The following is an 11,704-nucleotide window of genomic DNA, read 5'->3' on the forward strand; positions in this document are numbered from 1 at the left end:
GTACTGAGACTGGCTTCAAACCTGTGATCCTCCTGTTTCAGCCTCCCAGGTACTGGGATTACAGGTGTACGCAACCACACCCAGCCATCCCTAGCCTTTGCAAGGATGATTTTGGCCTGGGACAGAGTGGCCTTCTGACATGACATTCTTTCTCAAGGAAACCCTTAGGCTATGACCAGGGCCCGTGTCTCAGATGGAGGCCGTGGAGTGCCATAGGGTCAACATATGGAGTGGGGGTGTGGGTGCTAGGGGATGAGGGATGAGTCCGAGTGGGAATGAGATCCTTGACTTCAGCAGCTTTGTCTTTACCTCCTGGGTCCCCTTCATCTACCTCTTGTCCTTAGGCCAGCCCCAGTTAAACAGAGTATAGAGGGTACAGTTCTGGGATGAAGTCTAGGGGCACAGAGGCTACCAAAGGCTCCCTGGCAGCTCTTTGGGGACCCCTGGACCTTGGGAACTCCTTGCCCCTCTCTTCTGAGTCCCAGGTGAGAGCGCTAGTTTCTCCTGGAGTCATGACAAGATCCACTCCAAGATAAATGAATGTTCCTGGAAGGATGTTACCAATGCCTTGTCCCTGGCCAACATGGTCCTGGGGCTCTTCTCCATCTTCTGCAGCTTTAGCAGGTAGGTCTGGGGCCCAGCACGCCCTTAGCCAAGAGCTGGAGCCGGGCATGAAGAAAGGAGAGGGGAGAGCAGAGGGCCAGGTGCGCGGGCTTCAGCTGGCGGGGTGCAGTGACTTACAAGGCAGGGGCCACGTACCTGACACGTGACCCTGGCCAGGTTACATCACCCGGCCTCTATTTCTCCTTCTGTAAAGCAAGCAGCTTGCATTCTGATCTCTAACGTTCCTTCAGTTATGGCAGTCAGAAAATCATGAGATCCTATCTACTATGATTATTTTCCAATTCTCAATTAAAACATATGACCTGGCAGAATATTTGAAATGAGTACTGCTCTGGAGAGTTTGAAACACATACGTGTGCCTCCTAAAAGGTATAAGCACTTTATGTTTCTATAAATTAAATCATATTCTAATGCCTTTGGGAAATTAGGTCTTTAAAGATAAATCTTTTTGAAGGTAAAAAATCCTCCCAATTTTTATTTATTTATTTGTTTGTTTGTTTGTTTGTTTGCAGTACTGGGGATTGAACCCAGGGGCATTCTACCTCCAAGCTATATTGCCAGCCCTACTTTTTATTCTTTATTTTGAGACAGGGTCTCACTATGTTGCAAGGGCCTCACTAAGTAGCTGAGGCTGGCCGTGAACTTGTGATCCTCCTGTCTCAGCCTCCCAATTTATTTGATTCTTTATAACCATCAGGGAGTAATTTTTTTTCCTGGATTTTCTCTTTATCTATATAATAAGATGACTTAAGCCAGGTTCCATACCCAGTGTGTAATAATAATAATAATAATAATAATAATAATAATAATACGACTCTGTGTGTGTGTGTGGTGTGTTACTGGGGATTGAACCCAGGGGCATTCTACCTCTGAGCTACACCCCAGCCCTACTTTTTATTCTTTATTGGAAACAGGCTCTCACTGAGTTGCAAAGAGCCTCACTAAGTACCTGAGGAGGCTGGCTGCGAACCATGATCCTCTTGTCTCATCCTCCCAAATGCTGGGATTCATGCACCACCATGCCCAGCTACACCTTAATAAGTTTAAAAGAACAAATTATATAAAGTATGATCTCAGATCACATGGAATTAAACTCAATAACAGAAAAGTAGCTGGAAATCCTAAAAATTTGGAGATTAAATAACACTTTGAAATGACATGTGGATAAAAGAAGAAGTCTCAAAAGAAATTTAAAAATAGCCGGGTGTGGTGGCGCACGCTTGTAATCCCCGCGCTTGGGAGGCAGAGACAGGAGGATGGCGCAGGTTCGAAGCCAGCCGCGTGCGCTGGCTTAGGAGACCCTGTTTCCAAATAAAAATGTAAAAATAGGTCTGGGAGTGTAGCCCAGAAGTAGAAGGGCTTCCAGGAACCCCAGTACCACAAAAAAAAAAAAAAAGAAAAAGAAAAAGAAATTTAAAAATAGTTTGCACTAGGCCGGGCGTGGTGGCGCACGCGTGTAATCCCCGCGCTTGGGAGGCAGAGACAGGAGGATCGCGCAGGTTCAAAGCCAGCCACGTGCGCTGGCTTAGGAGACCCTGTTTAAAAAAAAAAAATCTGTGCTAAGCCAGGCATGGTGGTACATGCCTGTAAATCCCAGTATTTGGGGCTGAGACAGGGGGATCCCAGGTTCCAGGCCAGTCTCAGCAAGTTAGTGAGACTCTCAGCAACTTACTGAGACTCTTTTTCAAAACAAAAAATAAAAAGGATTTATGGTGTAACTCCGTGGTAGAATGCCTCTGGATTCAATTCCCAGTATAACACACACACACACACACACACACACACACACACACACACACACACACCTAAAAGAAAATGAAAATACTATACCACAATTTGTTAGATGCAATGAAAGAAGTGATTAAGGAACAATTCATAGCACTGAATACATATACAGTTACATATTGTATAACAAGGAGGCTATGTTCTGAGAAATGTAGCAGTGGATTTTGCTAGTGTAGGAACATCATAACAAATACTTACACAAACTAAGAAAGCGATGACATCACTAGGTGATATGATTGTATGAGACCGCCGTTTAAAAAAAAAATTTTTTGGCCGGGCGTGGTGGCGCACGCTTGTAATCCCTGCGCTTGGGAGGCGGAGACAGGAGGATCGTGCAGGTTCGAAGCCAGCCGTGCTGGCGTAAGAGACCCTGTTTCAAAAATATAAAATAGGTCTGGGAGTGTAGCCCGGAGGCAGAAGGGCTTCCAGGAACCCCAGTACCACCAAATAAAAAAAAAATTTTTTTTTTTTGGCTGAGGCAGGATGATTATGGTTCACAGCCAGCCTTAGCTACTTAGTGAGGCCCAGAGCAACTTGTGAAACTCTGTTTCAAAATAAAGAATAAAAGTCGGGCGTGGTGGCCATGTTTGTAATCCTAGTACTTGGGAGACTGAGACAGGAGGATCGCAGGTTCACAGCCATCCTTGGCAATTTAGTGAGGCCCTCTGCAACTTAGACCATGTTTCAAAATAAAAATAGGGCTGGAGGTGTAAGAGGTAGAATGCCCCTGGGTTCAGTCCTCAGTAACACACACACACACACACACACACACACACGCACACCAAAAAAAAATTTTTTTTTGGAGTGTACTGGATATTGAACCGAGGGGAGTTTTACCTCTGAGCCATACCTCAGCCCTACTTTGTCATTGTTGTGTGTGTGTGATCTGTGTGTGTGTGTGTGTGTGTGTGTGTGTGTGTGTGTTACTGTTAGGGTGACAGGTCCACTCCTCAACTCAGGAACTCAGGATCAATGGGGTCCTTGGCTAATGTGATGAAAAAAAACTTAAGATGCCAGGCGTGGTGGCGCACACTTGTAATCCCAGCACTTGGGAGGCTGAGACAGGAGGATCGCACAGGTTCGAAGCCAGCTTCAGCTACTTAGTGAGGCTCTCAGCAACTTAGTGAGACCCTGTTTCCAAATAAAGTATAAAATAAGTCTGGGAGTATAGCCCGAAAGTAGAAAAGCCCCTGGGTTCCACTCCCAGTAACACACACACACACACACACACACACACACACACACACACACACACACACAGAAAAAAAAAATAACTTCAGCATGTGCTGGTCAGAGACATAGACAGAGGTTTATTTAGGAAAGTAAAAAATAATCAAGGAGAAATGCAGGCCATCATAAGGAGAGAGACCTTTGGGGGAGTGCAGGGCTTTTTCTTATGGGGACTTTTCACGAGGGCTGGGCTAGGTAAGGGTGACCTCAGCCCCGTGGTCCTGGAGCCAGTTCCTGGTGGTCTGGTGGTCTGGTCAGCTTTAGGGAGGACAGCCTCAGCCCTGTAGTCCCCAGGTGGTCCTGGTGGTCTGGTCAACCTTCTGTCCTCAGGCTCATGGAGGTCTTCATTATGTGATTGACAGATAAGCTGGAGAGTGTCCTAAATTATAGGCTTCTCAAGATATCATATCTGTCTTGTTAACAATGCACAGGGCAATTGTGGTTTCTTTCAGTTAACTCTAGGACCCACAGATTTCCCAGGAATTTGGGAGAGACAGGCCTGGGGAAGAAAACTGGTTTTGGGAGTAAAGGTTGAGACACTTTAGCACCAGGTTCTTATATAAGGTTATATTTTACTTTTCCTTTCTGTTTCTGTTTGTCTCCTTTCTACCTATTTATTTCTTGTATCCTATATCACTACTTGGGATTGAACCCAGGGGTGGTCTACCTCTGAGGCTCTACCCCCAAGCCCAGCTTTATTGTTTATTTTGAATCAGGGTCTTACTAAGTTGCCAAGGTTAGCCTCCAGCCCGTGATCCTCCATGCACTGGGATTTCAGGTGTCAGCCACCACACCTGGTTGGCCCCACCATCATATATGTTGTATGTGTGATCCATAGTAGACCAAAGTGTAACATTATGTGGTGCATGACTGTATTAGGAAAAAGATAAAAATTCAATAATAATTTAAGATGCCACTTTAGGAAAATAGAAAAAGAACAGCAAATTAAACTCAAAGCAGAAGAAAATAAATCACAAAAAATAAGACTAGGAATGTAGCTCCGTAGAGCCTTTGGCTATCATGTGTGAGGCCCTGGGTTCAATCTCTAGCAGCACACCCCCAAAATAAAAAAGTGAAAATAAAAATTAGAAGCTGGGCGTGGTGGCGCACGCCTGTAATCCCCGCGCTTGGGAGGCTGAGACAGGAGGATCGCGTAGGTTTGAAGCTAGCCTCGGCTGGTTTACGAGACCCTGTTTCCAAATGAAATATAAAATTAGTCTGGGAGTGTAGCCCGGAGGTAGAAGGCCCCTGGGTTCCATCCCTAGTACCACTAAAAAATTAAAAATAAAAAATAAAAATAAATAAAAATTAGAGCAGAAATTAAAAATAGGGAATAGGTAAAATCAATGAAATCAAAGGCTGGCTCTTTGGAAAGGTCAATAAAATTTCTATATCTCTAGCTAGGCTAATCAAGGGGAAAAAAAGAAGACACAAATTACTAATATCAGAAATTTAAGAGCGGGGCATTGTGGTGCACACTTTTAGTCTCAGTACTTGGGAAGCCGAGACAGGAGGATGGAGGTTCAAGGACAGCCTCAGCAACATAGCAAGGCACTCAGCAACCTAGTGAGACCTTGTTTGTTTGTTTGTTTGTTTGTTTATTGTAGTGCTGGGGATTGAACCCAGGGGCATTCTACCTCTGAGCTACATATACCCCCAGACCTATTTTATTTTTGAATCAGGGTCTTGCTAAGTTGATAGTCTCACTACTTGCTGAGGCTGTCCTCAAACCTGTGATTCTCCTGTCTCAGCCTCTCAAGTGCTGGGATTACAAGAATGTGCCACCACACCTGGCTCAAATCCTGTTTTAAAGTTAAATTAAAAGGGCGGGGAGTGTAGGTCATAGGGAAAATGCCCCTGGATTCATTTTCCAATAAAACACACACATACACACGCACGCACGCATGCACGCACACACACAAAATTAGGGGCCATAGCAATTGATCCCCATGGACATTAAAAGAGTAATAAAGCACAAACAACTCTATGCCTAGAAATTTGATGGCCTATATTGTCAACGTGATTTACATTTTTTGTTTTTTGTGGTACTGGGGGTGGAACTCAGGGGCTTTCTACTTCCGCACTACATCTCCAGCCCTATTTTATAATTTATTTGGAAACAGGGTCTCACTAAGTTGCTGAGAGCCTCACTAAGTAGCTGAGGCTGGCTTCGAACCTGTGCGATCCTCCTGTCTCAGCCTCCCAAGCGCTAGTATTACAAGCGTGCGCCATTATGCCCAGCAACATTATTTATATTTTGATGTGAAACCATAATGCACTAATAAAAGCACATTATAAAAAATTAAAATAATAAAAAGAAATTTGGTGGTCTAGATGAAAAATGATGTATTCCTTAGAAGATATGAACTTAGCTGGGTGTGGTGGCTCACGCTTATAATCCCAGTACTTGGGAGGCTGAGACAGGAGGATTACACAGGTTCGAAGCCAGCCTCAGCTACTTAGGCTCTCACTAACTTAGTGAGACTCTGTTTCCAAATAAAGTATAAAATAGGTCTGGGAGTATAGCCCAGAGGCAGAAAAGCCCCTGGGTTCCACTCCTAGTACCACCACCAAAAAAAAAAAAAAAAAAAAAAAAAGAGATCATCTGAATAGGTTTATATCAATTAAATAAATCAATTAGCACAAAACCCTCATTTTAGCTGGGTGTGGTGGCTCATGCTTGTAATCCCAGCATTTGGGAGGCTGAGGTAGGAGGATCATGGTTGGAGGTCAGCCTCAGCTTAGTGAGACCTTTACAACTTAGTGAGACCCTGTTTCAAAATAAAGAAGAAAAAAATAGGGCTGGGGTATAGCTTGGAGGCAGGATGTCCTTGGGTTCTATCCCCAGTACTGCAAAAAAAATTTTTTTTTCTCATTTTACAAATGTGGGAAAAGAGACATAGAAAGGGGGGTGGTGATTTATTTGCGAATTCACAGTGAGATGGTGGCTGAGGTTGGGTGAGGACCTAAGAGGGACCCCTGAGCCACCAAATACGCCTGGAAGTTACTCAGAAGGGACCTCAGAGGTTCCCATGGGGATCCTTTGTCTATGGTTAGGAGTCTGGGAGGTTTGTGGGTGTGTGGGCAGTGTGTAAGGCGGTGTACTTTAGAAAGGAGGTAAGCGTAGGGGGCGGGCTGGGGCCTGCATGCTGGGCAGTGTCAGCGCATTGGTAGGGCGGCGTCTGGAGTTCCCTGTCCCACTTGCTGGTCTGCATCTTAGGAAACCCCACTGTGCCTCCTGGATGCTCCTCATCAGCTTCCTGTTAGACATAGCAATAGGGGCGATGACCAGACACCTCAACATCTTCTGCAAATTAGGTGAGTCCTGGCCTCAGGCTCCGAATCCAAGGTGCCGGGAGCATCCCTGTTGGGTAGTCAACCTTCCTCTAACACCCAGCGGGTCTGCATTTATCACCACCTCTGTCCACGTGTCTCTGGGAAGAGCAGAAGCAGCGCAGGCACCAGATCCAGGCCTTCCCGGCCAGCTCCTGGCTCAGGCTCGGCCTCAGGCTCCACCACAGCTTGCTTATCTGCCTCCAGCCAGTCCTTGTCCTGGCTTTCATTGTTCTTATCTCCCTGCTTCCCTGTTCTGGGATGATCCTTGGGTTCAATCCCCAAAACCAAAGAAAGAAGGATCCCTGGCTTGTCAGCTTGCATTGGGCCACAGAGGCACCTTTGCAAGTAAAGCTAAGGAGAGGGTTGCTGCTGAAGGCCCCTTGGCCAGTCAGAGGCGGAGCGGGGGTGGGAAACTTTGGTCTTCAGACCACTCTGGGGAGCAGCTACTGCTGCCTGGGGCCCCAGGACCCTTCTTGTCACCGCTCCAGCTTACCCCTGCCCTCCCAGGGAGGCTAAGGTCCAGCCTCTGGGTGTAAGTTCTAACCTTGGGCCTCTGGAGCAGGAACTGAGCTGAACGACTTTGCTGACTTCACCACGTTTGGCCTGGCCTCTGCCCTGCTCCTTGGTGTGGACGGGCCTCTGAACGGGTTCCTGGCCATCATCTATGTGTTAACCACCTCTTTCCGCATGTGTTTTTATTCATCTGGTGAGTGGAACTCGGGGCTCCTCAGGACTGAGGGCAGGGCCACAGAGGAGCAGCCGCTGCGGAGGCCAGAGGCTGGGCTGCAGAAACAGCTCCTTTGTGGGAGCCCTCTCCCCCTTCTCCCTCGCCCCAGCTCCCCGGAGGCTGGTGAGCAGAGTGCTGGCCAGAGAGGCAGAGTCCTCATGTCCTGGAGCAGCTGTGTCTCTTTCTATGTGTGATCTTTGCGTGGAACACGTTACTTCATGGACTCTAGAAATGGAGGTCACATTCCAGTTCCCGCAATAGGAGAAACTGTGTTGTGGTGAGCTGCCTTCCTGGGGTTGTAAAGCTAGGGAGCTCAAGCTCGGGCCTGAGCTCAAACCCAGGCCCCAGAGCAGCTCTCAGCTGGGACCTCCCAGGCCAGCGCGCAGCAATCCCGCAGCAACTGTGACCTACAGCTGCTGCTGCTCCCAGGACTTTGAGGCCTCAGGAGGGGAAGACCGAAAGAGGGGCTGGCTCTGCTCAGATGCCCTCAGGGTGAGGAGGCAGCTGAGTTGTATGCTTTTCTTTCTCAGCAGAAACTCCCTTCTTCTACAAGGGCCTACCCTGCCCCTACGCTTCCTGTGTTTTGGCTTCCACATCCCTTCTGACTAAAGGCAACACCTTCGTCCTCTGCTGCATGGCCTCGCTCATGATTCTTTTCATGATAGACCAGAGCTACTACCCGCATGATGAAATCCTGGAGTCTGAGAACTGGAAAAAAGTGGTTTATATGGGAGGTGAGTGAACTACTGCTCTCCAATGTCACTGTGGTCGATTGATGATGACTGCTGCTCCTGGCCACCCGGACCCCAGCAGCCCCTTCCATCTACCTTAATGCCTTATTTTTCATGATGGAATTCATTATCATCTGATCTAGTACATATGTACTAGTTTTTTTTTTTTTTTTTTTGGTGGTACTGGGGGTGGAACCCAGGGGCTTTCCACCTCTGGGCTATACTCCCAGCCCTTTTTAATATTTTATTTGGAAACAGGGTCTCACTAAGTTGCTGAGAGCCTCACTAAGTAGCTGAGGCTGGCTTCGAACCTGTGCGATCCTCCTGTTTCAGCCTCCCAAGTGCAGGGATTACAGGCATGTGCCACCACGCCCGGCTCATATGTACTAGTTTAAAAAACTGTCTATAGCCGGGCGTGGTGGCACACGCTTGTAATCCCCGTGCTTGGGAGGCTGAGACAGGAGGATCGCATGGGTTCGAAGCCAGCCTCAGCTACTTAGTGAGGAGCTATGTGTGAGTGAGACCTGCAAGAGGAGCAGCCAGGTGAGGAGGGGTGCCAGGGGCAGAGCCGACAGTGCGCCTTGGTGGCTCCGAGGCCAGAAGGTGCTGGAAGCATGTGCCAAACAGCGGCTGGAGCTTGCTCAGAGAGTGACGTGGACTGAGGCAGACTGGCCAGGATTCGGGACCAAACCCCAAAGGCAGATGTGAAGCTCCGATGGGGCTGATGCCGCAAGTGACGAGAGCAGCAGTTTCCAGCGATCACTTGCAGCGTGGGGCGCAGGTGGCGAGCACAGGGAGGCACGGGGGCCGCCCGCGTTCTGACTGAGGTGATGCGGCGTGGAGAGGAGCAAAAGAGATTAGCCTTAAGACAGGAGGAAATAGAATTGTCATCATGAGGAGTCCTGGATGACTCTGAGGTTTTGAGTGTAAGTAACAGAGTGCCAAGGTCCAGGCCCTGAGGTTCCAGTCACACTGAAGTCCTGGCAGATGTCTTCCTAGAGTTTTCTTTGATTTAGGGCTTTATTCCAGGAATATATATATTTCCCTTTAAAATGTGTGCATGTAGCCTGGTATAGTGGTGTATGCCTAGAATCCTAGTACCTGGGAGTTTGAGACAGGAGGATGGCAGGATTGAGGCCAGCCTCAGCAACTTAGCAAGACAGTTTCAAATACAAAAAATAACCAGGTGTAGTGGCACACGCTTGTAATCCCAGCATTTGGGAGGCTGAGACAGGAGAATCACACACGTTCGAAGCCAGCCTCAGCTACTTAGTGAGGCCCTTTGCAACTCAGTGAGATCCTGTTTCAAAAAATAAAAAAGAATAAAAATAGGGCTGGGGGTGTCACTTGGAGATAGAATGCCCCTGGGTTCTACCCTCAGTACCACAAAAATAAATAAATAAATAAATAAATAAATAAATAAATAGTAAAGAATAATGCTGGATGTGGTGGCACACACTTGTAATCCCAGCGCTTGGGAGGCTGAGACAGGAGGGGATTACACAGGTTTGAAGCCAGCCTCAGCTACTTAGTGAGGCTCTCAGCAACTTAGTGAGACCCTGTTTCCAAATAAAGTATAAAATAGGTCTGGGAGTATAGCCCGGAGGTAGAAAGGCCCTGGGTTCCACCCCCAGTACCACACACACACACACAAAACAAAAGAATAAAAAATAGGGCTGGGGGTAAAGCTCAAAACTGGAGTATCCCTGGGTTCAATTCCCAGTACTACTACAAAATAAAAAATAAAAAAATTAAGGGGGCTGGGGTTGTTACTCAGAGGTAGAATGCTCCTGAGTTCAATCCCCAGTACCAAAAAAAGTGTGTATGTAATCAAGAAACATCTGGGGGGCACTGAGTGTTCCCCACGACCCCTTGCTGGAGGCCCTTGCTCCTGTCCTGACCTTGCCCTTAACTTTATACCTTTTTTGAAGGGGTACAGGGAATAGAACCCAGAGGCATTGTACCTCTGAGCTTCACCCCCAGCCCAATTTTAAAATTAATTAATCAGCTAATTATTTAGTTAATTAATTTTGTGGTGCTGGGGATGGAACCCAGGGGCATTCTACCTCTGACCTACACTCCCAGCCCTATTTTATTTTTATTTGGAAACAGGGTCTCACTAAGTTGCTGAGAATCTCACTACTTGCTGAGGCTGTCCTTGAACCTGAGATCCTCCCGTCTCGGCCTCCCGAGTACTGGGATCACAGGTGTGGCCACCGTGGCCGGCCGAGTTCATTCCTTCTGTAGCACTAACACCAACAACTCTGTCCAGGTTGTGGGGGCTGGCTCCTCTATTCCCTGGGTGGCAGAAGCAGAATGGTGGTGAAGAGAGTCTGGGTTTGGGGCCTAACAGACATGAGTTTCAAGTTCTAACTTTAGTACAGAGTCATTGTGGGAACTTGGGTTAAAACCTCACTGTTAGGAGCTCAATTTTCTTCATTTATGAAATGAAGCCAAAAATCCCTACCTTGACTGTTGAGAGTAAATGAAACCATGCATCTAAATCCTTGGGCACAGATGTGTCCTGGGAATGGTAATTCTAAGCCCTCGTCTTTCTTCTTGAGTTTTCTAGTTTTCTTTGCTCGCGTAGATACTGCTGATGCCCTCTTCCCAAAACAAACCATGGGCTTGGCCCTTGCCTTCCGGACTGTCCTGGTTGTGTGAGTAAAGAGAAGCGCAGCTCACGGATCCTGGCCCGTTTAACACGGGAGCCCCGCTGGGTACATTTCCAAGAGGCTGCTGTTGATAGGGTTGGGAAGGTAGGGGTTCAGGATCTTGTGTAGGCATTTCCCTCTGCGTCCTCATCTGAAAAACAGACTTAAATCATGGGATTCTTAGGAGGTGTAAGTGAAATAATTTATGTACTAATCCCTAGCATTAAAAAAAGTGAAATAAATTATGTACCCATCCCTTGCATAAAAAAAAGCATCTGTGCTTTTCTTCCCGCAGGTGTCATCATGCTGTTTTTCTCCCCGTTCTCGCTCACTGCTTTTTACTGCCTGATGTGGTCCTTGTCCTACATCTTCTTTCCAGACGCCCTGTGGGGCAGGGCGACCTGTCTGAGGCTCTAGCACCGAGGAAACTGCAGCTCTGCCAACACCCGCTGGCCTCCGTGGGGCCCAAGCCAGCGCGTGGCCGGCCTCGCCGCATCCTGACTAAAGCTTTCCTTGTGCCTGTGTTGTCATACGCTACGCGTGTTCTCCGTTTTCTTGAACCATGGCGACCCCTAGAAGGGCTGGAAGGTTTTGCCTGCCTGCCTGCCTTCCTCCCA

General features: G+C 47.6%; 1 protein-coding gene across 1 annotated transcript; it reads left to right on the forward strand.

Annotated features, from left to right (window-relative positions):
• Window positions 1-541: 541 nt before the first annotated feature.
• Window positions 542-11,504, forward strand: TMEM269 (transmembrane protein 269; the record flags this gene model as incomplete). Its single annotated transcript, XM_080692686.1, has 5 exons — window positions 542-624; window positions 6,860-6,957; window positions 7,538-7,681; window positions 8,236-8,436; window positions 11,383-11,504. Exons 1-5 carry the CDS (start codon window positions 584-586, stop codon window positions 11,502-11,504), a joined length of 606 nt encoding a protein of 201 aa, XP_080548812.1. The 5' UTR covers window positions 542-583.
• Between the last annotated feature and the right edge of the window lie 200 nt (window positions 11,505-11,704).

This window comes from Muscardinus avellanarius, assembly GCF_963383645.1.
Source record: "Muscardinus avellanarius genome assembly, chromosome: 3".
In the NCBI taxonomy this organism is placed as follows: Eukaryota; Metazoa; Chordata; class Mammalia; order Rodentia; family Gliridae; genus Muscardinus; species Muscardinus avellanarius.